The 26,487-nt window shown below is 36.9% G+C and overlaps 1 protein-coding gene across 2 annotated transcripts in view; it reads right to left on the bottom strand.

Moving 5' to 3' along the window:
• Nucleotides 1–26,487, bottom strand: part of LOC112521940 — a 45,887-nt gene that overhangs the window by 11,220 nt on the left and 8,180 nt on the right. For both annotated transcript variants that reach the window (XM_025130950.1, XM_025130951.1), the window contains 10 exons: nucleotides 18,125–18,206; nucleotides 16,746–16,807; nucleotides 16,141–16,235; nucleotides 15,830–15,909; nucleotides 15,610–15,693; nucleotides 8,884–9,000; nucleotides 8,480–8,565; nucleotides 8,268–8,374; nucleotides 7,850–7,941; nucleotides 7,689–7,765 (listed from right to left, as the gene is read on the bottom strand). In XM_025130950.1, coding sequence (XP_024986718.1) covers nucleotides 7,689–7,765; nucleotides 7,850–7,941; nucleotides 8,268–8,374; nucleotides 8,480–8,565; nucleotides 8,884–9,000; nucleotides 15,610–15,693; nucleotides 15,830–15,909; nucleotides 16,141–16,235; nucleotides 16,746–16,807; nucleotides 18,125–18,206 — 882 coding nt within the window. The remainder of the gene's footprint in view (nucleotides 1–7,688; nucleotides 7,766–7,849; nucleotides 7,942–8,267; nucleotides 8,375–8,479; nucleotides 8,566–8,883; nucleotides 9,001–15,609; nucleotides 15,694–15,829; nucleotides 15,910–16,140; nucleotides 16,236–16,745; nucleotides 16,808–18,124; nucleotides 18,207–26,487) is intronic.

The raw sequence follows: 26,487 nt of genomic DNA, 5'->3' as shown, positions 1-26,487 counted from the left end.
TGAAGTTTAGACGATTTGCCAACAGAACATGAATCACAAAAAGTACTAGCACACTTATTTTGTAAAGGTAAATGATATTTAGATAACATGGACTTTAAAAGTTGTGGATGTGGATGTCCAAGTCTTTGGTGCCATGTGGTGGAAAAGGCACGTGTGGTAGAAAACGACATTTTCTGAACCGGCTGAGGCTAAGGAGGACGGAAGGAGTAGAGACCACCATTACTTGGACCAGTGAGGAGGATAGTGTATGTGAACTTGTCCTTCACAGCAAAGAAAGTAGAGTGAAATTCAAAGTACACATGGTTATCAAAAGAGAATTTTTGAACAGAAAGTAAGTTCTGTTTTATGTCAGGTACGTGTAGTATGTCTTTAAGGGAAAAGGTTTTGTTTGGTGAATGAAGTTGTGAGGAACCAATGTTTCGAATGGATAAACCCTTACCATTGCCAACGTGAAGGTTGTCCTCACCGTAGTAGGCCTCAGAGTTATCGAAGCTAGATAGGTCCGGTGCAACATGATGGCTAGAGCCTGTATCCGGAAGCCAAGCTTGTGACCGGTAATTTGTAAAGTTGGCAGAAGGTGGTTGTCTCGTCCTCATAGGAGCAGGGTCGCAATTGGGGCAATGAGACGGGATATGACCAATCCCACACCTGTTGCATGTGCCAAAAACAGTGTTATGATTAGAAGCCCAACTAAATTGATTACGGTTACCTCCTCCTTGACTTCTGTTGTTGTAGTTTCCTCGTCCGCATCTAGAATCACGTCCACGGCCACGGTTCTTCCCAGATCTGTTGGTGTAAAAGGCATGTGCAGGCTGTGCATTAACAGGCTGAACTTGAAGACCAAGTTGTGACAGAAGCTGTTGAATAGCTTGAAGTTGATCCGGTTGAGGAGTAGACGAGGTGGCACCAGGAACCGCTGAGTTGCGGTTGTTCGTGACAGTCGAGAATGCTTGAGGCAGAAAGATGTCAGTTGCTGATTTCTTGATCATGTAGTCATGGTCTGATAGCAGGCCATGAAGTTATGCAAAGGCAGTTGGGAATTGGCGACCAAGGAGTGTTGACTTCAGCCCGTTGTATTCTTCTCTAAGACCCGAGATAACCAGCATCACCAAATCTTTTTCTTTCATTGGTTTGGCGAGAGCATCAGCATATTCTTGAGCCCTGGTCAGGTATGCGGAGGAGGTTTCAGCAGGCTTCATCTCTAGTTTAAGAAGCTGAGTTTTAAGGGTGTATTCCCTAGATGATGTGTGAGGAGCGTAAGCACGTTCAAGAGACAGCCAAAGATCACGGGAGGTAAGTCCTTGAACGTGTTGGAACGACGCCTCAGAGATTGTAGAAATAATCAGCATCCGTACATGTGCATCATTGGAAACCCATGCTGTGTAGTTAGGATTCGGTTGTGGTGGGGGCACTGTGGTGCTGCCGGCATCTTTTCCAAATGATGATGATGATGATGATGATGATGAGATAGTCATTGGTGGACAAGGAATGGTGCCATCAACATAGCCGAACAGGTTGTTTGTGACAAGGAACGGTTGAACCATTGTCTTCCAATAGCCATAGTTGTTTGGTGATAAAGTGAAGCCAAACTTGTGGGAGTTATGGGTGGTTTTCTCAGTTGGAGTGAAAGCTGCAACAGTTGTCATTGGACAGAAGGTGAGGCAGCCGTAGGGTAGAAGACGGGTACGGTAGCTTTAGGGTTGCCTTGTGATGGCAGCAGTAGGGCAGCAGGCGTTTAGGGCCGGCTGCGGTAGGGCGGCAGCGGTAGGGCAGCAGCCGTAGGGCGTTTAGGGCCGGCTCTGATACCAAGATAAACTTGGTAATTGTGTGTATATATCGACCACAATCAGGGATATATATAAGAGATACATTTATACTCTAGACCCTCTAATATAATTATATATATATATATATATCACACTTAATTGTCTAATAAAAGATAAGTTTGGTGAGAAAAAAAGTATGAAGAGATAAAGTATAAAGGAAAGAAGAAAATTGGAAAAGTTGTTGCAGATGAGAATACCAAGTGCTATAACTGTGGTAAAAAGGGTCATTTTGTTGTTGATTGCCGAAAGCTAGTGACAAAGAACACTGATTATTACAAGAACAAGTTTCTTTTGTCCAAGCAAAAAGATGCAGGAAAAGCTCTTATGGCAAAAGACGATCATTGGTTTTACCCTTACTGATGAAAAGGAAGCAGATGAGGCACATGCCCATATCTGTTTGATGGCTAAGGAGGATGCTTACATGTCTGAAGATGAGGATACCAAATCAGAGTCAAGTTTTGAGGTATATCAATCTTCTTATATTGAGCAAATGCAAAGAATGATGCTCAAATTGGAAGATTTTCAGCAAAAGCTTAATAATGAAAACGATCTTGTGTCCATACTAGAAAAGAAATTGGAAAAGGAACAAGATGACTATTTTAAACTCTATGCTGAAAATGCTGAAATTTTTTCTTGCGCACATAATTTTCTAGTTGAACAGCTTGTTGAAGAAGAAGATGAGTTAAAGAAAACAACTTTCTAAAGTGTCAGAAAAGTTAAGATTGTCAGAGTTCGAAAATGATGATCATGTAGTTAAACGAGGTTCACTTGCTTTACAAAACAAAGGTTTGACTGAGAAACTTAAAGATCTTGATCTGAAACTTTATAGAAGAGATCAAACTGATCAAACAATTTTTCTGAACAAACCAAATGAATTTAGATATTTTTTTAATCCAAGAGAAGGTTTAGGATATGAAAATCCCAAATATTTGAAAAACTCCTACTTTATATGAGTTCGATTTTCTAGACCTCGGTCGAGATTATAGAATTCAGTTTATGAAGTTCATCTGACGAAGTTGAGGAGCAAGAAGATCTGAATCGCAAAAGAACTGATAAAATGCAATAACCTTTCAATTATGAGGAACTAAATGAAGTTTACCATACAAGAGTACACTTTCTAATTATCACATTCATAGTTATTCAACTGATGAACTTTCTTATAAACCAGTTGAACAAAAACCTTACACTCCAACTTTGGTTTTGGAAAAACAAATTGTTCAACTTGAAAAAGTTTTAAAAGAAGAAAGAAATTATTTTGAAGAAGAAAGGGAGTCGCTTTTATCAAAGATTAAAGAGCTTGAATCTGATAATGTTTCAAAAGAAGATAATACAGATTCAGTTGAAGTGATTTTCTCAGAAAATTCTTCTGTTGATTCAGAAGCGTCTTTGTGTAAAGCATTTATGGGAAATTTTGTTACAAAATCTTCAAGCAATTCAACGGATTCAGATGATATCAAATTATCTTAGGAGATTGAATTTTCTGAGATTCTAAATTCAAATGTTTGTCTAGATGATGAGATTAATCAGTTTGATTTTTCACCAAAACTTTCGAGCCATGTTGAATTTTTAAACAAAGGAAAAGAAAAGGCTCAAGAACCAATAAAGATTTTTAAAGGTGAGAGTTCAAAATCTAATTCTGAATCTGTTCCTAAGAATACCTATTATAAAAAGAATAAATTAAAAAGGTATTTATAGAAACAAAAAAGGACTCCTAAATTTCAGAAAAAGCATGCTAATCATTACCATTCGTCGGATGATTTTGTTTTTGATATTTCAGATCATTGTTTAAGAACTCAATCATAAGAAGAACAGATTTTCTGGACTTGTAATGGATAAAAAACATGTGGACAATGTTTTGTGCAAAAAGTATTCTGTCAAACAATTAATCCGTTTAGCTAATGGAAAGATTTGTTGTTCTAAATGTGGTTGGAATAATTTTGTTCCTTTTACTAATTTTGATTCTTTATATGGCACATATTTTGTTCCTAATTCTTCAAAGATCAGATCTAAAACCAGGGCATCCATTGTGAGAACAGTTGGTTTGGTACATATAGCATACCTCAAACCAGAACTAACATAAAAGGACCCATCACTAAGTGGGTACCTAAATTGAAGTAATCTAGGTTGGGTTGCAGGTTAACCGTCATGTGTAGTACTTAGACTCAGGATGCTTTAAACACATGACTGGAAGGAAAGTGTTACTGTCAAACTTCACAGATACTTCTGGAGGAACTGTCCAATTTGGAAATGATCAGTTTCACCGATATTAGGATATGGTGACATCATTCAAGATAATTTGATCGAGGGACTTGGACACAACTTGTTCAGTATAGGTTAGTTAACTTTAAGGCTAATCGGTGTAACGTCCAAACTGAAGATGGAAAAGTGCTTTTTAGCAGGGAAGCGGAAGTCGAATCTCTACACAATTGATCTATCCAATTTGAAAGTAGATATTGATGTCTGCTTATTGTCCAAAGCATCTATGCAACATAATCTTTTGTGGCATACACGTCTCTCACATTTGAACTTCAAGAATCTAAACAAGTTGGTTATTGGAGGTTTAGTAAAAGAAATTTCAGATCTCAAGTTTCAAAAAGAACACCTGTGTCCAAGCTTGTGAGTTGGAAAAGATGAAGAGAGCTTCGCACAAATCTAAAGTGGAGCATAGTAAAGAACACTTGTGTGCAGCTTGTGGTCCAATACGAGTTCACGGTATTAACGGAAAACGGTATGTGTTGGTGATAGTTGATGACTTTTCCAGATACACGTGGGTAAAGTTTTTAAGGTCCAAGGATGAAGCTCCAGAGCTAATCATTTCGTTTATCAAGAGTGTTCAAGTAAATCTGAAATTATCTATTAAAAAGCTTAGAATGGATAATGGTACAGAATTCAAGAACAAAGCTTTGGGTTCCTTCCTAGATTCAGTTGGTATCACACATACGTTTTTAGCGGCTCGTACACCACAGCAGAATGGTGTAGTTGAAAGAAAAAATAGAACTTTGGTGGAAGCTGCGCGAACTTTGCCTGCTTATTCAAAGCTTCCATTAAATTTGTAAGCCGAAGTTGTCGATACTGCATGTTTTACCGATCCATTGTGAATAAAAGGTTTGGTAGAACACCTTATGAGTTGATTAAGAAAAGAATACCTAATATCAAAAAAATTCGAGTATTTGGTTGCAGGTGTTTTATCTTAAATGACAAAGAAGAAAGAAGAAAACTCGGTGCGAAAGCTGATGAAGCTGTTTTTATTAGATATTCCAAAGACTTTGTTGCATATTGAGTGTATAATAAAAGAACAAGATTTGTGAATGACAGCGTTAATGTTACATTCGATGAGTTAGCTGACTTGGCTTCTGAACACAACAGTTCAGAACCCGTACTTTCTGGAGTTTTAGCTTCTGACAAGATTCGATCAGAAGTTGCTCCAAAGAAGAAAAATCCAGATGAACCTTCAACTTCTAAATCTAATTTTTCTGATTTGGATTTACCATTTGAAAATTTCTGTGAAGAATACTTTGGAACTTACAATAATAATTTTGATGTTTCTACCAGGATTGAGATGTTCGAGATGAAGAGCCAATTTCAGTATCAGGATACAACAACATATTTTAATTCCTGTTGAATCTCCTTTGGAGGATCAAGTTTGTCCTATTTCAAGTGAAGAGAGTCTGATTCCAAATCTGCCAGAAGTTCCAGCTGTTGAATCTGATGCAATAACAGTAAATGTTCAAACTTTGGCAGAGAATCAGTCTACTATTAATTCAAATTCAAATCCTTCATTCTGTTCAAGACAATCCCCCAAGTGGTTATATGGATCCAATTTCAAATCAATCTTCATACATACCACTTCCCCATAGCAATAAGTGGACCAGGATTCCTACGGAACCAAGATCGAAAAGATTGAAAAAATCAGTCATTCATAACCATTGATGAAGGATTCCTCGAAAAGTTAAGGATTAGTAATCTTACATCCAATGCATCAAATTATTGGTGGTCCATCAGCATCTGTCCATACAAGGTCTGCTACTGCTAATGAATGCATGCATGCAACATTTTTAAGCAAAATTGAACCGACTAAGGTAACTGAAGCCTTAGCAGATCCGGATTGGATCATAGCCATGCAAAAACTCAAATCAGTGTATAAACCTAAAAGTCTGGAGATTAGTACCTCGTCCTAGGGACAAAAGAATTATCGGTACGAAATGGGTGTTCAAAAATAAGAAAGATAAAGACGGAGTTGTTGTTCGAAAAAAAGCTCGACTTGTGGCGAAAGGATATAATCAACAAGAGGGTATGGATTATGATGAAACATTTGCTCCTGTAGCAAGAATAGAGAAAATCAGAATTTCTGCAATCATTACTCTGAAATTTTCTGCAAGAGGCCAGACTGTTGAGTGCTTTCAATCACTATTCTGACCTGTTCAATTAGAGTTTTTGAAGACTTGCAATCATTGTTCTGGAGTTCTCTCGAGATACTAGACCTTTGAGTGTTCTCAATCATTGATCTAACCTGATCAATTAGAGGTTTGAGTGATTACAATCATTGTTCTGGAGGTATGGTTGTGATTTTATGGTTTGAGTGCCGATAATCATTCGCCTGATTGAGAATTTTGGATCTGGGTTTTGGTTATTCAACTTTCTGAAAGTATGAAGGAAATCGGCTTATCTTTCTTGGTTGACAGCTGCTGATTAAGAAGCTATGTTTTTAATGTTGCATCTCTTCGAATTTCATTGCCAAAAGGTGTTTGCTCTGGTTATTCAAGCTGATATTGAAACCCCATTTTGTGAGCTTATCAGAACAAGTTCTTAAGTTGAAAGCTTATTCAACTCGAGGTTCAAAGAAAGATTCTTTGTTATTAGACTGATTCTGCACAATGGAATGTCACGTAACCTGCACATTATCTATCCCATTGTTGGATGAATCAATATGCTTATGGGTTGGCTGAGATTCTGAGGTTAATGGTTGTGTTGAGTTGTCTACAGATTAAAGCTACTTGTTGGTGCAATCAGTGGTGTTGAAGGCACATTGAATCTGATTTTAAAGTTGAAACTGAAGAATAAGAGCTTTATTCAAGGGGAGCTTGAAATGTTCTTTAAAGACGAGGCAACACTAAAGTTTTCCAAAAAGAGCAGGGGGGATTATCTAATGCTTCCTTTATAAAACTTTAGGGGGAGATTGTTGGGTCTAGATTAGCCCCAAGATAATGAAAGTTTTATAAAGTCATTGTATTGTATTGTAATACTCTTTGTATTGTAATTGAGCTTTGGGCTTATATGTTGTATTGGCACCTATAAATAGGTGTCTTGGGTTTAGAAATTATTATGAGAGTCGAATTGTAAGCTTTTAGTTGTTTCAATAAAATCAGGCTGAGAGATTTGCTCTCCAAACGCTTTGTTCTTCATTGATAAATCCTTTGAGTGTATAACTTGTTTTTGCTGTGTGATTTGGGATCTACAGTTATAGATAGACTCCAAGACTCCAATAGAGAGTTGCTTTAGAATAGTCCTCATCTCTTTTCCATCTTGTGTGTGTGTGTATATATCTTCCCTGTATTGTAATTAATCAACACAGTAATATACAATTCATATTCTCCTAAAGCCTTTAATAACCCTTGCATCTCAGAATTCAAGGCTGATTAGGGTTGGCTTGCATGATCCATGTTTCTGGTATTGTTTCACTCTCCTATGTATCACTCCATGGAGATGTCTTTCTCATCCTACTAATGATAATTGGACATGTCAGATTGGACTTTTTACAAGTCCTTGGATACTCATAATGGCCATTGCTTTTGGGTTAGATGCATTATATTCAACATAAGATACCACTTATTATTGTTGAAATCATTTTTAAAATGTTCTCACCTCAAATCGGTTCCAGAAGTAGAGAATGAGGTGTTGCATAAACGCAGCGGTTGTTGAAAGGGCCAGATAGGAAAATCCTGAAAAATTCATTCTACCATGTTGCTACAGATAATATAAGTGCCAAGCATAAGAATTGACAAGTATAAGTAAGAGGAACGAACCATGGGTGTACGAGAAGAAATAGATATGGAACACCAGAAAGTATAGCAAAAAAAAGCGTGGAAAGAACTTCATTGATATTGGTGTACGGACACTGCAAGCAAATCAAGAATTATATACGTAACAATATAGACTGAAATATGGATTTAGTAAATAATATTAGCCCCGAGTTCATTAATGATAAGTAGTTGGGTAGTATGAAAATAGTGCTTGTATACAGGGATGATTCAGCAGTGCATGATGAACTGTCTCTTCATATAAAAGCTAGCTCAAATACTTTGACCCTAGTTTACAACCAATCTCAAACAGAAAAAACAGGGGGAAATGAATTGTTTATTTGTACTCCATAGTGTTCTTTAAGCATGTTCCACATATTTTCTGTGTTTGTGTGTGTCAGAGGGAGAGAGAGAGGGCGAGAACCTGATAAGAGTAAAGAGTTCACAAAGCCAGACAAGAATCAACACCATGAAAGCTAAAAGTTGGTCATCGTAAAACTCAAAAAGAAAAAACAGGATCCCTATCATTATCTGCAGACACAAAAACGTAAAATTATATATGCTAGATCTATATGAAGATAGTATGAATCAGCTCATTAAAGTTAAACGACATGCAATAAGATAGTATACACTTACTGGGACAAAAACAAGAGATTCAATTACGTGTACAAATATCAACTGGAAAGTCGGAAGACGATGCCGAGCATGGTGCTGGAGCTGCACTATAAGTAGAGAAAACAAAACGAGTTACATTGGGAGGAAACACCATGGCAGGCTCCCTTTAATATGCAAAAATGAGTAGAAACCCTCCTAGAAGAAGACCAATGGAACAGAAAATTCTATTTTCTGAATAGTCCTAATCTATCCCTAATAAGAGCATGGGCACATTAAATAACTTCTGAAATTCAAAATTTCACAATTAACCAAGACATTTCATGATTGCCTCATAGTTAGAACAATATGTTTTCTATCTACAACTCGAGTTCTCTTCCTTTTCTTTTGTTTGGTTCAAACCTGTAATAGAGTATGATCGAACAAACCTGTGAACTTCAGCATTCGAGTCTGTGTCTCTCTCAATGTAAATGAAACTGACATTGTTGTGGTGAAGAAGACAAACAGAGACATCATAAGCACACCACACTTGGTAGCAAAATAATCTGCAGAGACAGGGCCAAATCATAAGTAGCTTTCAACCGTACAATTTGATGATGAGATGAAAACTGCATATGGAAGTACTTCCCAGTTCCCACTACATACAGTCCTACATATTCAGTACCACTACATTTACTTGGGGTATGATACTCAAGTCTCTATCATCAATAACTTTTTGCCTAAAGCAAGATTGGTAAACATAATGCATTCATATCGATGATCAAATCGTCATACTTCACTCTCTAAACCTTACAAAATTAGTGCCAACTTTTTACGGAAGGACGATTTCCTTTTGTTTTACAATATAAACCTTGTAATGATTACTTTCACCCGAAACAATATTTACACATTACTAAAGAGCCCACTGATTTTTAAAGAACAACAGTACAATAATTACAAAGTTCATACCTTTTCACAAGATAGGCTCATCGGCAAAATAAACATAACAAAAGGAAAATGGAACTTGTTTTGACAGAGATATGATGAGAATATAACAGTTGGCTCCTCATGTTGGAGCAGAGTTTGATCATTATCCAATCTGCCACTAGATGAAGTCAATATGGACTTCCTGCATGGGTTTCTCAGTCGACAGGCTCTCTTAGTCAACAGGTTTTCTCAGTCGATAGGCTGAACAGATGGAGGATCCGTTGAATCCATAAAATAATTGCGTAAAAGATAAGATAATCAACATCTATATGTTCAGTTCTCTAATGAAAGATTTGGCTATACTGATTATCATAATTAGTCACATTTGAAAAAGATCATATCCATATCATCCCACAAGTGACATCCATTCATGCATAAGACAGTTGACAAAGATCACCCGGAAGACACATCCGCCATGGTACAGTACTCTTGGATTCTGCAGTAGAGCTAGAACCACTTCCTGCCATATCCCTCCTTTCTGAAGGCCCATACACCATACTCTTAACATGACTGTAGGATACCATCCACAGGATGTCTTAAGAGATACGTCACTATCCAGAGGACAAAACCCTAGTGTACGAGATGCATACATGAGTGAAAGAATTACAATGTCTATAATTGAGTATTCTAATTTATCTTATATCCTCTTAGGAATTTAATCCTCCAATAATATTTTTCCATAAGAATAGGTGATCCAATGCTTTGCATCAAAGTGAACAACATGAGAATAAGAGGTCCAAAATGTATTTCCTCCAAATGAAGGAATATTCAGGAGTCATTTCTTGTAGACACATGTCATTCATGTAATATGTCGGCTATAACACTCGATGATCATTGCCGCTATCTAACATACCACATTGTAGATGTATACTACTAGACATCCAATCCACTCCTAGACATACCGAAATATCTAAGTTCCTCCATAAAATACCTCAAGTATAGCATACTTCTGTTGATATATGCTGGCATAAATGCAAAGATATGAGTGATGAACTCTCTTTCTCTCTTGCTCTAGCACAGAATTCCAATCATCTTTGGACAGACCTAATCTCTCCGAAGTCCAAAAATTGCTTACCGATTGTTTATACATCTCATAGATACTCGATCGGGAACAACTAGACTCAACATGCATTTAGGCTCTTGTTCCCGATCGAGTATCATCAATAGTATGAGATGTATAAACAATCACTAAGCAATTTTTGAACTAGTGGAGAGTAGATCTGTCCAAAGATGATTGGAATTCTGTGGTAGAGCGAGAGAGAGTTCATCACTCAGATCTTTGCGTTTATGGTTGCATCTGGCAGCATATATCAACAATCTCCCCCCTTTTTATGTAGAAGAAACAGTTTTCATTCAGTAATCATTTATCAACATTTAAAGAGTTTTATCACCTTCGTGACCAGATATGTCAAATAGTAACATCTATTTGCAAGGATTTTATTACAACTAACTCAACCAAACCAGACGTCGTTATCAAACTTCCACTTCTTGGCATCACCATGTCTTATAGCTTTGCGGTGGTCCTCATTGCTCCTTTCTAGCAAATTTGTTTTCTTCCACAAGGAATTGAACACCATCCAATCAAACGGAGTTTCTACATCATACACCTTGGAGTATCCAAAGTTGCATAGAATCAGATCAACAACCCATTGAATATGTTGTACGAAAAGAATGTTGTTCATACCTAGTAGATCGATAGTTAGTTAAGTGCTCTTTAAGAATTTCATCTCTATGCAGACAGCCTCCGAGACAATTCATTTTATCCTCTCCTCTAAAAGTTCAGTATGCAACACACAATAAATGGATGTTGCAAACTTAAAATCCATGGCCTCATCTCGCTATGTGATGCATAGCTAAAACCTGGCAGATTACCTCTCTTTCTCAGCCAATAAATGGCGGTCAAACTTCCGCAAAAAAAAAAAAATTCTTTCACACATGTTAATCCAACAATGTGTTCCGCAAAAGAGTCTGCAGTGAGGTTTCTTATCCAAACACCTTTGGTATAGATGTAATGCGTAGTTTAGAAGTTGATTCTTATGGTCTCCATTCTTTATACATAACTCAAGAAGCTCATTGTACATTTGACAATGAACAACTTGTTTTGCATTCTGAATGTTGTAGAACGCAAGGATTTCAAGTGCCTGTACTTCAACTCAAGACAGTGTTAAACTCAATCTTAAAGAAGAAAATCAACCATCTGATGAACCTGGCAGAAGATCTGATGATGTGCGGAGATATATCAATGGTTCCGTTTCGGCTAGATTTTCCATCATCTGACAATGGCTATCATATGTCACATCATCTGTTAAACGAACATTACCTCTCCTGAAGTTTTATACCCCACCAGCTGCTACCGAGTTTCCTCTGAGTTCATCCTCAATTCCAAGTACTTCTAACTCAGAGACAACGTATCTAGAAGGACAAGTCAATGGTAGTGACTTGTCTGATGCTCAATTTGCTCAATAGTTGTAAAATCAAGGGGGATATGTAATTGCAAGTTCATTACTTCCACCTGCAACAAAGTGGACTAGAGATCACCCCATTGAACAAATCATTGGTGATCTTCAGACTTGTATCAAGACAAGGAGTGCCACTCAAAATGAGTGTCTTTACGTGAACTTCCGGTCCATGGTTGAGGCCAAGAAGATAAATGAAACAATTCAAGATCCTCATTGGATGAGCGTCATGCAAGAGCTCACATAGTTTGAAAGAAACAAGGTTTGGAGATTGGTTCCATGACCTGCTGGAAAGACGGTGATTGACACAAAATGGGTTTACAATAACAAAATGGATAAAGATGGGATAGAAATCAGGAACAAAGCTAGGTTGGTAGCTCGAGACTATAGGCAAAAAGAAATAATAGACCATGACGAAAAGAGTGTCTTTCTCAATAGGAAGCTTCGTAGGAAGTATATGCCATGTAACCTCCTGGTGGTTTTACAGATCCAGTCCATCCAAACTATGTCTACAAGTTAGAAAAAGCCTTGTACGGACTCAAACAAGCTTCCAAAGCCTAGTATGACACTCTATCCCAGTTTTTATCTGCAAATTACTTCACAAGAGGTAAGATTGATAACACCCTCTTTCTTAGGAAAGTTGCAGGTGATATCATCCTTATACAGATTTATGTTGATATTGCTTTTGGTCTACTAACAAATCATTATGTGAGATATTTTCTGTTCTCATGCTAAGTAAATATGAAATATGATCGAAGAATTGACATTCTTCCTTGGTCTTCAAATCAAACAAACTTCTAAAGGGATTTCAATTTGTCAATCAAATATGTTAAAAGAACTTTTGAAAAAGTTCAATTTTTGAAACTGCTCATCAATCAAGCTGCTAAGCTTGATGCTGATCCACTTGGTAAGACGGTAGATATCATTGCTTATTGAGGCATGATAGGGTCCCTTTTATACTTAACTGCTAGTAGACCTGTTACAATATTTGCAACATGTTTATGTGCAAAATACCAAGCTGATCCAAAGGAGCCACACCTGCTGGCTATGAAAAGAATCTTTAGGTATTTCAAAGGAACACCCGATCTGGGACTTCGGTATCCTAAAGATTTTAAGCTAATTGGCTATTCAGATGCAGATCATGCAGGGTGTAAGTTAGAAATAAAAAGTACAACCGGTGGTTGTCCATAATTGGGAGGAAAGCTTGTCAGCTGGACAAGCAAGAAGCAAAATCCATCAACCTTAACAACTTAAGTTGAGTATGTTGTTGCTGGTAGCTGCTGTTCACAAATTCTATGGATGAAGAATACAGATTCTATGGATGAAGAATCGGTTAATAGACTATGACTTCAATCTTGAGAAAATTCCAATCTTCTATCATGATATCAACTGCAATATCATTTCCCTAGGGATCATCTTCAAAAAGGTAATATCGAACTATTCTTCATTTCAACAGAACATCAACTAGCTAATCTCCTGCACTAAACCTCTTGATATTCAAGATTCCAGTATTTGATCAAAGAGTTAGGGATGTTAAATATGTACCCTTAAACTCAAACCATCTGACAGTCAAAAATCATCTTCTGATACTAGTCATAGGTCATCAACTAATATCCATCAGCTGGTAAGTCATCTGACACATAGGCATCATCTAATGAACCATCATCTGGATAAGATTCACCTCTCATGTGATCCTTATCCAAATCTTTATAAACTTTTTGACGTGTCAACTCTTTTCTTAGGTCCATATCTTTTTCTAATATCATTATTAATACCTTTGTACCTTTTTTCCATATAACATTAAATGCAGGAGTATCACCATCTCATACCAATACTACGCAAGCCAACAGACACCTATTAGAGACTTTTTCTAACACCACTAGCCCCACCCATGGCTGGTTTGACAAAGAGTAATTGTTTATATTAAATAAGCCCCACTCCTTCCCAAAAATAACTCAGCCCTGCCCATCATTCTCATTTCTAGGGTTGGGCTTAATAAAAAGATCTATTGTTGTGATCAAGTCAAGAGACTGTAGAGGATCCAGATCATAGGTTTCTCTGGCTATCATCCATTAGCAGTGGTGTTCCCTTCCCTAAGCCTGTTTCATTTTCCATTCCATTTGCCTCCACTACTTCATCAGGTCCTGCAATTGAGGATCTGATGACTCCATCTGAAGACCACTGGGTGCCCTCCATCCTTCCATCTGGCTCATATTTTGAGGGCACCAACGAATATGATTGGTTTGTGGATGAGCGGACTAAGATTTTGGGTTTTGTCTCCACAGAATGTTCCAATAATGAAGGGACCTTAAATGTCCCTCCACAAGAACCAAGAGTGGAACAAACAACACCTACTGTTGAAGGGGTTTTGCATACCTCAACACAAGAACCACTAGCAGATAGAAGTCCAGACCTTGCAATTCAAAAAGTCAGGCATAGCAGCTGATGCTGCTATCTTAACTTCTTCAGCTGGTGGCAAGGCTACCATGACTGCTCCAAAACGGGTTGAGACTGTCTTTATAGAATATGACTCTTGTCCCTCTCATGAGAGTCTTTCTTCTCCATCAGTTGAGAAGGTCATCGAAGGAGAAGCTGCAGAGGATGATGACACTGAGACTCCCCCCTCAACCACTGACATTATAGAGTCCCTTAGTGAAATCAAATCCGAAATTGTGGCAATGAATATGAGGGAGCATAAAAAATATGAGTACCAGAGGTCTCAGCCGGAGGACATGTCTCAGAAAGAAAGTATTTTCTAGATTTATCAAGTGAGACAGGAATGATTGGATGCAGACCTGCCCACACCCCATGGAATTCAACAAAAAGTTAGGAACCAAGGATGACGGAGCTGCTGTTGATAGAGAAAGATATCAAAGACTATTCAGAAAACTCATTTATCTCTCACACACAATACCCGATGTCTCTTGACTGTTCTTAGCCAAATTATGCACTCCCCTAAGGAGAGACATTTGGAAGCTGCTTATTGAGTTCTAAGGTACTTAAAAACTACTCCAGGAAATGGATTGCACTTCAAATCAGAAGAAAAAAGATTCATTGAAGTATTTACTGATGCCGACTGGACAGGAGCTGCTAATGATGGACGCTTTACCAATGGATATTGTAGTTATGTGTGGGGAACCCTTGTGACATAAGAGGAGCAAAAAACAACCAGGGTGGAGCAGTGCCGAGTCAGATTTTCGAGCAGTAGCAAATGAAACATGCGAAGGAATATGGGTAAGACGACTATTGGAGGAACTGCGGGTACCATTCGAACTCCAGTAAAACTTTACTGTGACAACAAAGCTGCCATCAGCATAGCTCATAACCCGGTTCACCATGATCAGACCAAGTATGTGGAAGTTGATCGTCATTTTAAAAGGGAAAAATTGGGAGTCTGTGCACGGTATACTTACCCTCAAAACAAGTAGCAAATCTACTCACTAAAAAGCTGTTGGATGAACTTACCGGCAAGCTTGGCATGATTAAAATATACCTGCCAGCTTGAGGCGGAGTGTTAGAAATCAGAGATCCTTCTAGAAGATAAGCTTAAAAATCGAATGTAATCTTTTACCCTAATCTTCTTAGATGATATGGTTTAGGTTGTTTCCTTATCTTTAGGATCAGCTTGTTGTATCCTTGTACTATATCTGTACAGCTCCTGTTTTGAGAGATATAGAAAAAACCCATATTCTCTTGATTTCGTAAAGTATATAAATGACAAAAGTGGCAAACCTCCCAATCTGGCTGACCCTTCTGGTTGCTCACGCGCATATGTAAGATTGTAGAACTCTTTTGTCTGGTAGTTATACAGGTAGCCTGCATCAGATTTCAAACACATTCCCAAAAATAAAAGGAAAACTATTAAGAACTCAACATGGTCATCATACTACTTCCACCTAATGCATGTAACATAACTTATTACTCCAATCCAAATATATATATATATATATACCTTGACCTGGAGAATTCAGTAAGCTGTTCATCAAAATAGTATCATATCCTACAAGTCTATTGATCAGAAGCTGCTGCCACCTGGAGAATGTAAGATGTGTAAATAACAACTAATAATGCATGAATTTTTTATATTTCGGTGTATCATAGAATAAGGAACTAGATTTTCTTAATTCACGTCTTCATTAGACATAAGAAAAGAAAGAACTTCTAAGCTAACACCCAAACTAGTTCAAACAGTAAACCAATTTCTAGATACGGCACTATGCCACAATAAAATGAATCAATGATAAAAATAGAGATGACCAAAACCTGTTCCCAAAGCACGAGTCACGGGCTGAAATGCTAATGTTGACGGTTCGAATGTTATGTTGTGATTTGGCTCTTTCAGGCAGCAGAAAGTAACCCTACAAAGACAAGCTTGAAGACTTCATATTGCATGAAAACTTTTACCTCTTTTCCGGAAAAGGATACACATTCCTAAGTACTTCTGTTTCTAACCTGCCATGGAAGAAGGACATGGGAGGAGTATTGGAAACATCATGTGTTTTTACAATTAGAAAATACAAATGCATTTCTTCCGTTTAAATAGAAAGGATGGCAAATGCCCGGCCTTTTTTGGAGAACTCGGAGCATCAAAAAGCAATTCAAATAAGTGAGAATAGAACTGCTTCTATTTGTATTCAAATCAGAAGAATCAGCAATCCTTCAATTTGGATGGTACCCTCCCTTTCTCCGGAGGAAAGGTAGGGGTTCAAGCGTGTAAGAGGAAAAAAGGTAGTAGGTTCCCCCATTTCCATCACCAATCTCCTCCCCTTCCCCAGGTACTCATCTTATGACTCATGAAGTAAATTCAGAAAGAAATTAATTGATGAAAGAATAACAACCAAAAGGAATCATTTCAGAGTCTCTCTTACCTTTTCCATTGTATATAGATAAGTTGGTTCAAATGCTTTGCTTCTAGTTTCAAGCCACTGCACTAAATCATCAGAAACACTTGCAATGAGAAAAAGGTGGATTTTTCTGTGCCTAAGTTTCCAATTTATGCAGATTATTGTACAAGTTTCTATGCTGCACAGTGCTTGATATGGTAACCTAGCAAAATATTATGCAACTAGTGAGGGCCACTTACCTTTCAAAACCCCACATCATGAAACTACAACAGGACTAACTTAAAGAACAATATGGGGGCGTTTTGTTTGGCAGGATGTTTTTGAGGGGTTTGAATTTCGTGGAAGGATTTGGGATCTTTGGTGTGTTTAATTTGTAGGATTTGGAATGAAATTGAATTCCATCCTTCATAGATTATTTGTAAAAACAAACTATATGTAATTATGAAAATAACTAAATTGCCTTTTATTAATGATCATTGAAAATGAATTTTCTTAACATATATTAAAAAATTATTACAAAAAAATCCTATGAAATCCCATGAAATACCAACCACCTCCGTGGGATTTCTAAATCCAATGTTTGTGGGAATTCATTGAAATCTCAGATTTCCAATTCCAGACTTTCCTTTAAACCAAATGCCGGATTGGAATGAAATCCAATTCCAAATCCCAGCAAATCCCGCAAACCAAACTGGCCCTAAGATTTAAGGAGTAGTATAAGCTATTAACATGAGAGAATTCTGATTACACAGCGTAAGCTTTATCAGATGAAGATGTTAAGGGCCTGAACTGACAACCCTGAGGGTTTTTGGTTCAGATATGATCCTCATCAAATAGATTTTTGGGTGTTACAACATTGAGCTATAACCCTAGAGTTCTTTTTTCCCTACACTAGACATGTGCATTGATGGATCTTAACAGGAACCAAAAAGATTTGTATGCTATCAAAGAACTGAATGCATCATCCTCATACATTTGGATTGCATTTGTATATTGCAGACCTATTTCCAGACAAACTTGATTGGTATCATAGGGTATTTCTAAAGTCTACCAATCACAAAAACATTAGACACTAAAATAAGGTTACAGAGCAAGAACTCAATTTTTGGTAGGGGCGGTGATTACAGTCCCAATTCACTCGGTAAACAGACAAGATGCATTCTTATAGATAGTACACCTATTAAGATAAATAAGCAAGCATTTGTCTTGAATAACAGGCACGTGTTAACTGTATGAATGGAACAGATAGCTCTAGAAATAATTCCTGTTCATTTATCTGAACATTTGCTGTCACAAAGTCACCTGTATAATACAAGGCTCTATAACTTTAACATCAAATGTCACATGAGTTCAGTGCAAAAAGGCACAAAGCAAGGTCAGAGGCATCTAGGTAGATAACTTACCTGCTAATGAATTAATCTTCTCCAGGTGAAGTATACGAAGGCATTTATTGACATCAATATTTAAATGTATACCTGCAATATCCTGCATTTTGAGGTTAAAAGTAAGCAAACAGATACTTAGGTTGCAAGTTTTAGAATGCAATAGCAAATGGGAAGTAGATTAAGTAAAAACATATTACAATTTTGCATTCTGTGTGCTGCAATGCATGCATTTTATGTGTGGGGGAAAGAGGACAAAAATTCTCAAAAGCTATACTTTGTCATGTTACTCACCCTAGACTCCTCCCTATTTACAAGTGTTCAGTTGTACACACATAATTACTCTGTAACAAATTTACTTGAAACAAATTTACATCTCACACAGCATTTTATATTGATTTACAACTTCTACTAATGCTAAAAGTTCAATAAGAACCCCAATGTTCTAGCCGAGTATTGTCATCATACTGAATCGTGTTTGCAAATACTGTTATCTATCATGTTGTCACTTTGTACAATAATATAGAATCTAGTTTAATAACAGAAAGGTTTGAAGAAGATCCTTAAACTTGATGCTCCTTGTAGATTGATCAAAACAACATAAAATAATGCCTTCCTTATTGAAGGAATGAAAGATCAAAAGCACATTTCCTGTTGACTAGAAATCATACAATTAGGATCGTCAATCTATTCATGTACATATCTTATACCTACTCGCAAGGAGGGCTGCCAGTTATGCGTTGGAAATCAGGATGTAGGATCATCTATTTGGTATCACAAGCATTATACACACTAGTAGGTTTCTGTTTTTGTACTAAAGCATGCATGAAAGATAGAAGGGAGGAGAGAACAAAGCATATAGAAATTTCTATAAACATATAAGCAATAACAAGAACAATTAGAAATGGTCTCAAAAACCAGATCTAATCAAAACCCAATTAGCTGTTGATTTGATCAAATCCGCAAAAACCCCATCTCCCCATTAAAGAAATTCAATACCACAAAGGTCCAGCCTTCAATTTTATGAAGAAATGCATATGAAAGTAGAGATTGAATAACCAGCTACACCCTTAACTAGTATTTTCTGCAACACGAAAATGGTGAAACTGAGATATCAAACTTCAGAATTACCCTCCCCTGCAAAACATCTCTGGATGCGTAAAACATATTACAACTTAATCCCATTTATCCTTCAATGGAAGTCCTAACTATTGGAGTATTTAATTTTGCACATGTTGATGATGCATTCTATTCTAGAGATCAAATGTGCATCTGATCAATAATACACAAAGAATAAAATAATTACAGAAGAAAATAAACTCTATCCTAGCCCTTTGCACCTGTTGCCTCCTTCCAAAAGCAAATATGTGACATCCCGTTCCCGGGGGTATCGTCCTTTGCCCTTAGTACAAGTGAATGAAAGAAAACTTTGCATCTTAAAACTTTTATTCCATTATAATAGAATTAATACAACAGCGGAAGATGCTGAAAATTTACAACTTATAATATTCTAACATCTTAGAATAGCAATACTTCAGCTTGTTCCTACTCCTTGATTCCTAAGATGCATACATGAATAGTAAGCTTTAAGCTTAGTGAGTAGTTATGGTTTCATGATAAAACATTCTTTCCAACTAATTAAAATAATTCTTATAAACTTCCATGCATAAAAACATTTCTTTGAGATCTCATAGTTACATGTTAAGTAAACCAACTTCTTCCAGGTTCTTTAACCTCGGGTCCACATAAGGGCTGCCCAATAAGGTCCGTTTGCAAGACGTACCTTCTTTCCACATCCCGTACGTTGGATACTTAAATGGTTGTACTTAACATGTATAAAAACTTTCATGCCTTGTGTACATACATGTATTATAACATGCAAACACTTTCATGCCTTGATGTAAAACACATACTTGTATCAAAACATGTCATCATGCATCTTTTGTATGACATTTAAAATAAAGCAAACATGCCAAAATATCTTGTAATGCATAAAATACTTATATGTAGCATGTATGCACCTCATAAATCTCATAAGTACTCACCTTATATTGGACTTCCTAACTCACTTCTTTGTCTTTATTATGCTTTAAGGTAGTATTACAATCTTGGGATGGAAAAGAATGAGCCCTTTAAGCTTCTATTTATAGGGTGTAAGGTATGCTTTAAGGTACTTGTTCACTTAGCTTTTCAACTTGTAAGTTTTTAAGGATATGCCACATATGTACTTGTTCATTCTAGCCTTGCCTTGTAATGCTTTTAGGGTTGCCACAAACTCCTCTTCTCTTACAACTCATTCTCTAGGCTTGCTTTGTCATAAGAATTTTTGTGGCTCAAGTTGTTTGTCTTTAAGTAGCTTAGTAAGCTACTTATGTGCTTATTGGTAAGTAGCTTTCTAAGCTACTTGTATGCTTGCTTACTTATTTATTAATATTTTTTCTAATAATTTTATTTACTTTGTTTTAGTTCTTATATTAAGAGCCTTTAGAAACAACTTAACTTTATAAGAAATTATGATAAAGATATGTATATATCTATATATGTGGCTGAAAATTAGGGTTGTTACAATTCTTCCTCCCTTTTAGAGATTTTGTCCTCGAAATTTTTACTCGAAAAGGTGTTGGTACTTATTTCGGATTTCCAACTCTACTTCCCATGTTGATTCTATCCCATGGTGACAGTCCCAATGGACTAAGACCAAGGACACCTCTTTATTTCAAAGCTTCTTAACTTTACGTTCCGCGACGGCTATGGGGCTTTTCTTCAAAATTGAGTTTGTCATTAACAATAATTTCTTCAACCGGAATCACGACATCCCTTTCGGCAAGGAATTTCTTTAAATTGGACACGTGAAAAGTGTAGTGTATTCCCTTCAAATTTTCTGGTAGTTCAAGTCGATATGCTACTTCTCCTATCTTTTCAATTACCTTATAGGGCCCAATATATCGTGGTCGTAATTTACCCTTTTTGCCAAAACATAGAACCCCTTTCCAAGGTGATACTTTTAGTAATACCATGTTACCAACCTGGAATTCAATAGGCTTTCTTCTTTTGTCAGCGTAGCTTTTCTGCCTATCTTGTGCGATTTTGAGTCTTTCCCTTATTTGAGTAACCTTATCCACAGCTTGTTGGATAATTTCGGTCCAGCTAGCAACTTTTCACCAACTTCCATCCGACAAATCGGTGTTCTACATTTCCTTCCGTATAGGACTTCATATAAGGCTGCTTTGATGCTACTATGGTAACTGTTGTTATAAGCAAATTCGATAAGAGGTAGATGGTTATCCCAATGACCTTTCAGGTCGATGGCACATAATGTTTGAGTTCTTTCACTTTGACCATCAGTTTGAGGATGATATATCGTGCTCATTCTGATCTGTGATCCCAACTGTTTCTGGAAACTCTTCCAAAGATTTGAAGTAAAACGACGATCTCAATCTGACACAATTGATATTGGTACGCCGTTTTTTTAAACAATCTCGTCAATATACATTTTGGCTAATTTTTCTAAGGTTTGTGTTTCTCTTATCGGCAAAAAGTGTGCTGTCTTGGTTAATCGATCAACGATAACCCATATAGCATCAAAACCTTTGGGTGTTTTTGGCAACCTTGTAACAAAGTCCATAGTGATATGTTCCCATTTCCAAACAGGAATGTCTAGCGGCTGTAACTGTCCATAGGGTCTTATTTCTAGATGAAGAAATGTCAAAGGGGCTTTTTACTCCCCCAAAATTCCTAATCCAATTTGCATTTCATCAGGGAAAAGCCATCTTTTTCTCAACGGAAAAAGCACTCGGATGGGCTGACACCGACACTGAGAGACGAAAGCTAAGTGGGAGAATTCTGTTTCTAGGACTGTTTTATCAATTTCGTGGTGTTCAATCTTAACTTTTGGACACGTAAGACATTTTTTTATGTAATTAGCCACAGACTTCTTCAATCCTAGCCACCAATACAGAGGTTTTAAGTCTTTGTACATCTTATAGGTTCCAGGGTGGATTGAATACTTGGATTTGTGTGCTTCATCCAAAATTACTTCTCTACTGTTGCCTATTCTTGGAACCAAGATTCATCCTTGAAACCTTTTGATTCCTTTATCATTAGTTTCCAATAATTTAGCTCACCCGAAAATCCTTTCCCCCTTTTGATTGTCTTGCTTCAATGCTTCCTATTGTACTTCTTGAACCTTTTGCAACAAGGTGTTTGTAGCCAGCAAATTTAATGCCTTAATTCGCATGGGTTTAGTTGGCTTTTTTTGGCTTAAAGCATCTACTACAACGTTAGCCTTCCCTGGATGGTATTTGATTTCACAATCATAGTCGTTTAGTAATTCTATCCAACGTCTTTGCCTCATATTTAATTCATTTTGATTGAATAAATACTTGAGGCTTTTATGATCAGTGTAGAATACACATTTTGTACCATACAAATAATGTCTCCAAATTTTCAAAGCAAAAACTACTGCAGCCAATCCTAGATCATGTGTTGGGTATCATTTCTCGTGTTCCCTTAATTGGCGTGATACAAAGGCAATTACTTTACCTTTTTGCATAAGCACACATCCCAAGCCTTGTTTAGATGCGTCACTGTACACTGCAAAGTCTTCTATTCCCTAGGGCAGACTTAAAACTGGTGCACTACATAGCTTATTCTTTAAAGATTGAAAAGCCGCTTCTTGCGTAGCTACCCAATCGAACCTGCAAGCCTTTCTTGTTCATGTTGTAAGTGGAGTTGCTATTTTAGAGAAGTCTTGAATGAATCGTCGATGGTATCCGCCTAGTCCAAGAAAACTTCGTACGTCAGTTGTTGATCATGGGGTTTCCCATTTCATTATGCACTCGATCTTGCTTGGATCTACCATGATACCTTTTTCATTAATAATATGTCCTAGGAAGTGGACTTCTCGAATCCAAATTTCACACTTCGGAAATTTTGCATAAAGTTTTTCATGCTTTAATAGTTCTAAAGTCATTCTTAAGTGTTGCTCATGATCTTTTTGTCTTTTCGAGTAAATGAGATATCAATGAATACTATGATGAATTTATCTAGATACGGCTTACATACCCGATTCATAGGATCCATAAACACACAGGTGGTGCATTTGTCAGGCCAAAAGACATGACTAGAAACTCATAATGCCCATATCGTGTTCGGAATGCGGTTTTCAGAATGTCTTCCCACACCTTTAACTGATGATATCCTGATCGTAGGTCTATTTTTTGAGAGAAACTTGCTCCTTACAACTAATCAAACAAATCATCTATTCGTGGTGAGAGATATTGGTTTTTAATAGTGACCTTATTGAGTTCCCGATAATCGATGCACATCCTCATAGTTCCATCCTTCATTTTGACAAAGAGTATTGGTGCTCTCCAAGGTGACGAACTTGGACGAATAAATTCTTTGTCAAGCAATTCTTGTTGTTTCAAAAGTTCATGCATCTCGGACGGTGCAAGCCTGTATGGTGACCGTGCTATGGGTACTGCTCCAGGTACTAGGTCAATATGGAATTCTACTTGTTTATCTAGTGGTACTCCGGGTAATTCATCCGGAAATACCTTTGGATATTCACAGACCACCGGCACTTCTTCTATTCGTTTCCCTTCTTTTTTGTATTTATCAAATATGCTAAATAAGTTTCACATCCTTTACGTATACACTTCCTTGCTTCTAAAACCAAGATAAAGTTGAAGGGATTCTTTTTGTGACTACTATAAATGATTATTTCCTTACCATCCTTATTTTCAATTTTCACTATCTTCTTGTGACAAACTATATGAGCTTGATTTTCTAATAACCACTCCATGCCTATAATGACATCAAATTCACTAATAAGCATTGGTAGAAACTTAATAGTGAAATAATTCCCGTCTATTTCTAAAGAGCAATTTTCATAGACTTCATTTATGGTTGTGATTCTTCCATCTACAATTTCTTTTTCTATCTTTTGTTCTAACTTCTTAGATGTACAATTTAATTTTTTGCAAAATTTTGTAGACTGACCATCGACTTATTAGCTCCAAAATCAAATAATATTTTGGCAGGCTTTTTATCAATTAGGAACATATTGTTACCATGCCCGGTATTTCTTTCGTTTCCTCGACAGTGAGTTGGAATATCCTTCCTCTGACTTTTCCAGCTTCTGGTTTGTTTCCACTAGTGGTTGTTATAGCTTTTTGCACATTCTTGGGCTTTGGGCARTTGTACACAAGATGTCTGGTTGAACCACAATTGTAACAGGTTTTCCTTTCAGGATAATTGCTAGCCATATGATCAGGTTGGCCACATTTATAGCATACCTTGTTGCCCATCATACATTCTCCACTATGGTTCTTATTGCACTTAGGACAAATTGGTTTATCAGCCATCCTTGTACCAATATTCCTTGCTTTCTTGGATGTCCTGCCAAAGTTTTTGTCTTCAAACTTTCTTTTTTCGTTTGGTTGGTAGCCATTGGGCATATAACTATCTTTTTCAGCTAAAATTGCCAAATCTACAACTTCTTGGGAAGTCTTTGGTTGAGACATATTGACCAATTGTCGTAAGTCCTTTCTTAAACCATGTATAAAACGATCTACCTTTCGACCTTCTGTTATTATCATATTAGTTGCAAATCGAGACTTTTCTATAAATACTTCTACATATTCTACCACAGATCTATTTCCTTGCTCAAGTTTTATAAATTCTTCCTCCATCACTTTCACTACGGTATTTGGGCAATACCTTTGATTGACTAGATGTTTGAATCCATCCCATAACACCGTTGTTGCTCCCGTGATACCTCGGGTAGCCCGAATGGTTTTCCACCAATGGAGTGCATTATATTTTAACTTGGTGGAAGCAAACCTTACTCGTTGATTGGGGGCACAATGACATGTTTCAAAAACAATTTTCCATGACATCAAGCCAATTTATCGCAGCTATGGCTCCTCCTTTCCCTTCAAATATAGAAGGACTAGTAGTTTTGAATGCTTTGTGATAGCATCCTCGAGTTTGACCATTATCAGGTTCATGTCTTATTTGTTTTTCTCCGGCTGTTGCTCCATGCACTAAGCTTTGATTCATAGTTGCCTAAACTTGAGCTATTATAGCCGGTAGACTCTCCTGGATGCTTCGAGAGATTTCTATTGCTATATCAATTATTTCAATAGGATTGACTGGATTTGTTGGCCTATCCCCTTGTGGGTTTGCTTCACGTCTACTTCATTGTCTTGGTGGTCTAGTATTCTCTGAATTGTTTCTATTTGTCCTTCGCATATTCATTCTACAAAATAATATCGTAAGAATATAAAGATAAGATTTGATTTCATGTCATATATCGTACAAAATTGGAACATTTGGTACAAAACATGAGGAAATGATAAACTTTTCCTCCTTTTTTTCGCTCCTATATATGTGTATTTGCATATATATATATATATATATATATATATATATATATATATATATTCTATCTGAAAATTATTAGGGGCATGATGGGTTCTTAAGAAGTCTCTAAATTGCCATGCCGGTTGGAGATCGAGGGTATCTTTTGCTGGGTGAAGACATTTCTTAATCCATAGCTTAGCCCTCTTTGTCATGTGTGTTGCTTTATATTTCCAAAAGCGGATCCTATCCTTGATCCTTGCTATGATGGATCTTTTGGCAATCTTTATCTCTTGTTCATAGATTTCACATCTGAGATCGAGTTCCCAATTTCTATTATCTAATTCGACTGCTTGATCCTGAACCCATTTGTATTCTTCAATACTTATTGGTACCATAATTAAATTTTCAATTTCTTCGTCGACCGGTACGTCCTCCTCATGATATACATAACTAATTTGATCTTCTATGATAGTCTCATCATCAGATATGCAGTTATCCATGTCATAGGCTGCCATAATAATAAAAACATATATCTTTTATATATATTCTCGGGATGATGATTTTACAAAATTAAAGGAAATAAGAAATGAAATTTTTTCCTTTTTCACATCCTATCATCGATACTAATTAAATTAGTTGCTTCGCTCTTATATTATCTATTATTATTTTATCATAGTGGATTTTCAATCCCTTCTATGTCTCCTTTGGGCAGGGAGTCTATAGTCTCTGGCAAAGGAATTCCTAATAACATGGTTGGCATAAGCCAATCTGCTTGTAATCGGACAACTTGGGCTTGGGTTTGATTTAGGAGTTGGAGAGCTCTTTCCGTTTCTTTCCTTAATTCCCTTAATTTATCTTCCACAGTTATAGTATACAATCGAATCCTATGTGCTTCCTCTTGTGCCATTGCGCACTCATGGTTGCTCTCAGTTAATTGATCCAATAAGGCATTTCTGCTTGGGTCAACCTAGTAGGATCCAGGAAATTTTCTCCTACTATGCCCGATGCAGCTTCTA

This window comes from Cynara cardunculus, assembly GCF_001531365.2.
Source record: "Cynara cardunculus var. scolymus isolate 2C chromosome LG 11, CcrdV1, whole genome shotgun sequence".
Classification (NCBI taxonomy): Eukaryota; Viridiplantae; Streptophyta; class Magnoliopsida; order Asterales; family Asteraceae; genus Cynara; species Cynara cardunculus.
This window is presented reverse-complemented; position numbering and strand designations above follow the sequence as displayed.